This window comes from Aegilops tauschii, chromosome 3 (genome assembly GCF_002575655.3).
Source record: "Aegilops tauschii subsp. strangulata cultivar AL8/78 chromosome 3, Aet v6.0, whole genome shotgun sequence".
In the NCBI taxonomy this organism is placed as follows: domain Eukaryota; kingdom Viridiplantae; phylum Streptophyta; class Magnoliopsida; order Poales; family Poaceae; genus Aegilops; species Aegilops tauschii.
Genome location: NC_053037.3, coordinates 87,664,930 through 87,670,162, shown reverse-complemented (window position 1 = coordinate 87,670,162; position 5,233 = coordinate 87,664,930). Strand labels below are relative to the sequence as shown.

The 5,233-nt window shown below is 49.8% G+C and overlaps 1 protein-coding gene across 1 annotated transcript; it reads left to right on the top strand.

The window, feature by feature from the left end:
* The first annotated feature begins 2,421 nt into the window (after positions 1-2,421).
* On the top strand, positions 2,422-4,965 carry LOC109786621 (UDP-glycosyltransferase 73C10). The gene is made up of 3 exons (XM_020345200.4): positions 2,422-3,078; positions 3,403-4,041; positions 4,390-4,965. The coding sequence occupies exons 1-3, from the start codon at positions 2,585-2,587 to the stop codon at positions 4,748-4,750; spliced, it is 1,494 nt and encodes a 497-aa protein (XP_020200789.1). The 5' UTR covers positions 2,422-2,584; the 3' UTR covers positions 4,751-4,965.
* The last annotated feature ends 268 nt before the right edge of the window (positions 4,966-5,233 follow it).

Sequence of the window (5,233 nt, the reverse complement as noted above, 5' to 3'; positions counted from 1 at the left end):
ATGTACTGTTAACCTACATGTTTATCTTCAAAATGTTAGTTTATTTTTGAAAAACTTAAACTGCTAGCCACGAGAATACATGTTAATGTGTTTTATTTTTTCAACTTCATTTTACAGGTGGCGAAGTGCTCTTTTATGGAGAGCATTCTTTACAACTGCTGTTGTTGCTGTCGTGTTGAGGACTCTGATTGAGTTCTGTCGCAGTGGAAAGTGTGGTCTCTTTGGGCAAGGTGGATTAATTATGTTTGATCTAAGTTCAACTGTTGCAATCTATAGTAGTCCGGATCTACTTGCAATAATTCTCCTTGGAATAATTGGTGGTATATTCGGAGGCCTCTTCAACTTTCTCTTGGATAAAATTCTTCGTATTTATAGTATTATCAATGAGTAAGTACCAAGGATGAATTGTAATAAATGTGATTGCATAAATTTTCTATTTTCGATACCTAGTTTATGATGTGATATTATCTGACGTTCTTCATCTGCCCGCAGGAGAGGTGCTCCATCCAAGATCCTCCTCGCTATAATAGTATCAGTTGTCACATCAATGTGCTCCTATGGCCTCCCTTGGCTTGCTTCGTGCACTCAATGCCCTAAAGATGCCGTGGAGCAATGTCCTACCGTTGGCCGCTCTGGCAATTATAAGAACTTCCAGTGCCCACCAGGGTATTACAATGGTATGGCATCACTTTTCTTCAATACAAACGATGATGCCACCAGGGTATTACAATGGTATGGCATCACTTTTCTTCAATACAAACGATGATGCCATACGCAATCTTTTCAGCACTGGAACAACGACTGAGTACCACATGTCTAGTCTTTTCATCTTCTTCGTCGCAATCTATTGCCTTCGGTCCCATCTGGTCTCTTCATCCCTGTTAGGCCAACTCCACGCGCGACCCTATCATGTCCGTCCCCGTCCGTTTGGGGTAAAAGGGACAAACCGGGCGGCCCAGCGCGCGGGAGCAAACGGACTTTTGTCCGTTTTGTGTCCGCTTTCGACCCATCCCCGGCCCAAGTTTGCGCCGCTTTTGGGGTGAAACGGACACCACGCGGACGCGCCGGCCGTCTGCGCGTGTCCTCCCCTGGCCCGCCCGTTGGTGGCACAGGGCGGTCCTTTTTCTATCCGCCCCCTCCCTCCCTCCGGCCGCACCCCACTCCACTCTTCTCCACTCTTCCCCACTCTTTCCCTCGCCGCTGCCGCTGCCATTGCAGCCGTGCAGCTCGGACGCGCGCTCGCCCAGCCCCTTCCCCTCGGCGCCGCCGAGCTACCCAACCACGGCCACCTGGTTTGCGCACCCGCCGGCCGGATTTGGGGCGGATCCGGTCGGTCTTGAGCTCGCCCGGCTGTGGGAGGCTGGGCCGCGCCATGGACTGGCCGGGCACCTCGCCAGAAGGCCCTGGCAGGGCCGCAAGGCCACATGCAGGCAGTGGCTCCTCCTCTAGCCGCTCGGATCTGTCCACCGGCAGATACACGAATGGCGGCCGGCCGGGCTCGGTGCTTGCCCAAAAGCTCGTCGGCGCACCGTTGCCACTCATTAAGTGCGACCACTGCTCAAGGATGGTCGTGCGCCGCGTGTCTACAACGCCGGAACATCCCGGATGGGTGTTCATCAAGTGCTTAAACGATGGGGTATGTGCTCGTTTTAGCTTCGGTTTGTGCTCTCGGAGTAGACTAGTTGTGCTAACTTCAAATTTTATTGTGTAGAATGGATGCAAGTTTTGGTATTGGGAAGAGTACATCGATATATTGATAGAGCGAAATTTAGTACATGTTCGTGCACTTTTAGCTAGCATAGAGGCTGTAGATGAGACAAGTGCACTTGTTGCTAAGGCTAGACACGAGACTAGGTATGAGGAAGCAACATCGACTTCTGGGTTAAAGAAGAAAGGAGGGTGCAACATCGAGCCTCCTCCACAGATCAACAATGAGTGCATCGAGAAGGCCCTAACCCAACTCAAGGGAGCAATTATGGAAGTTGGCTATCTTCTAAAATGTATTCTTATGGTTGTTATTTTCTTTGGCCTTGCTTTACTAGTCAAAATGTGATGATGTATTGTCATGTATCAAAAATGAATGATAAAAAAAAGTTAAGGACTTGCAAAGAAAAATGCACGCGGACAGGATGCGGCCGGGATGCGTCCGCGCGCTGGGCGCACGGCCACCGCATCCCAGGACACGTCCGGACACGACCCCAAATCCCTACCCAAACGGACAGAATCCGAACAAAACGGACGTCCGTTTAGGGTCGCGCGGTGGAGTTGGCCTTATCCTTGCTGGAGCCACATACGGTCGAATAATGGGAGGCCTCTGCATTCAACATATGAAATATGTCAGTAACAGTGAAGAAGATTCTCATCCACATGGCTGACTAGGAGTCCATGACTGACGTGAGAGCATGCGTCACTAGTAAGAGGTGACCAAGTTGAAACGCTGCTGCTGCGCTGCGCCCATTCGCTCGTCAGCTCGTCAGCTCAACTTAGGTTGTTGTATATACACTTCGGTTGCCATTGCACCGCTTCCAAGTCCTCCCAGCTTGACCAACTCCACTAGCACTTTTGCTGCCACAGCCGACCAGCCATGACCCTCTCCCGCAGCGGCGATGGCCAGAGTGGCTCCGCGAGGGCGCACTTCGTGCTGGTACCGATGATGGCTCAGGGCCATACCATCCCCATGACCGACATGGCACGCCTGCTGGCAGAGCATGGCGCGCAGGTCAGCTTCATCACCACGCCGGTCAACGCCGCTAGGTTGGAGGGCTTCGCCGCTGACGTGAAGGCGGCAGGCCTGGCGGTTCAGCTCGTGGAGCTCCACTTCCCGAGTGTAGAGTTCGGCCTACCAGATGGGTGCGAGAACCTCGACATGATCCAATCAAAGAATTTGTTCTTGAACTTCATGAAGGCCTGTGCCGCGCTGCATGAGCCGCTCATGGCGTACCTCCGTGAGCAGCAGCACTCGCCTCCTAGCTGCATCATATCTGACATGGCGCACTGGTGGACCGGTGACATCGCAAGGGAGCTCGGCATCCCGAGGCTCACCTTTAGTGGCTTTTGTGGCTTCTCGTCCCTTGTCAGGTACAACATAAAGAGGCAAACCTTGTGAGTACTGGACATATTTTTGCTGCTATGATCAAGTATTTTACTTCAATAGTACAGGACAGCTTACGAGTATAAATTCCTTCCAGAAAAGAAGAAAGCATGCATAGATAATAGAGTACACAAGATAATAAAATCGACGTGTGTGCTACCTTACGTAATGAAACATGTAATTCAAACTACATAAGGAAGTATAGAAAATAAGAATTTTCATCAGATATTTGTTACGCCAGTTACAGCTGGTTGATGTGTCAACGATGTCTGCACTTCAACGTATTTTAAACAACTAGTATCATCTTGCAGGTACATCATTTTTCACAACAATGTATTGGAGCATGTCACAGATGACAATGAGCTCATCACGATCCCGGGGTTCCCTACACCGCTAGAGTTGACGAAGGCTAAGTTGCCTGGTGGAACCCTTTGTGTTCCGGGTATGGAGCAAATCCGTGAGAAGATGTTTGAGGAGGAGCTGAGATGCGATGGTGAGATCACTAATAGCTTCAAAGAGCTCGAGACATTGTACATTGAATCCTATGAGCAGATAACAAGGAAGAAGGTCTGGACGATCGGGCCAATGTGCCTCTGCCACCGAAACAGCAACAGAACGGCCGCAAGAGGAAACAAGGCGTCAATGGATGAGGCACAGTGCTTGCAATGGCTTGATTCAAGGAAGCCAGGCTCAGTGATCTTTGTGAGTTTTGGAAGCCTCGCTTGCACTACACCTCAACAACTTGTTGAACTGGGACTGGGACTTGAAGCCTCCAAGAAACCGTTTGTTTGGGTGATTAAAGCAGGAGCTAAGCTTCCAGAAGTCGAGGAATGGCTCGCAGATGGGTTCGAGGAGCGTGTCAGAGACAGAGGTCTGATCATAAGGGGCTGGGCGCCACAAGTGATGATCCTGTGGCACCAAGCCGTTGGAGGATTTGTGACGCACTGTGGGTGGTGTTAAGCTTCATGCACTAGCCAACGCAACCAAAAGTCCGAACTGATGGAAAGGGCTAGTGCAGTCCACATATAATGTAACACCCCCTCTCACGTGTGACGGGGAAGACAAGTCAACACGTGCAACCGGAAGAGAGCGACGGAGCGCGAAACTCACGTATGACTCAAGAGGCCTATACGTGGACACAAAGGGGGGCAACAGCAATTTTTAGATAAATTGCGCGAACCAGGACTTGAACTCAAGACCTTAGCTCTGATACCATGTTAAGCTTCATGCACTAGCCAACGCAACCAAAAGTCCGAACTGATGGAAAGGGCTAGTGCAGTCCACATATAATGTAACAGGTGGAACTCAACAATAGAGGGCATCTGTGCAGGTGTGCCCATGATCACATGGCCACACTTTGCAGAGCAGTTTTTGAATGAGAAGCTGGTGGTGGATGTGCTGAAACTTGGGGTAGAGGTTGGAGTGCAAGGAGTTACACACTGGGTAACTGAACAACAAGAGGTTATGGTTACCAGAGATGCTGTGGAGACAGCAGTGAACACCCTGATGGGTGAAGGGGAGGCTACAGAGGAGTTGAGAATGAGAGCAAAAGACTGCGCCATTAAGGCAAGGAGGGCTTTCGACGAGGAAGGTTCTTCTTACAACAACGTAAGGCTGTTAATTCAAGAAATGAGTAACAAGACGAATGCATGTGGTTGATAGAGATTACCTAAGCTCGCTTTTTCGGTGTAAACATGAAGTGAAAGATCCTAGAATACATATATCATCATATAGAATTTTGTACCAGGCTCACAGGTGATTATTTAGAGATTATAGATGATCCAAATGAAGGGAATATCAATTATCATCTGTATTATGTACGCTCTTTCATGGCAGTCCACATAACAACTACACAGTCTGCTCTTCTAGATGGTTACTTTTCCCTTGCATTTTGTGACCGCTGCACGACTAGCCACGGCTCGTGGAGGCGTAGGACAATGACTCCCACGACGGTGCCGCCGGCGCCAAGCACCGTCCCATGGGAGCAACTTGGGAGGGACGCCGCCGTGCACCGGACACTGCGCTGTTGGATTGCACCAGGCACTGTACATGGCCTAATAACAGACCTAATAGCTGCGGTCTTGTATTGAATTCTTTTTTTTAGGGGGTATTAAATTCTTTCTACATATACAGTTTATTCGG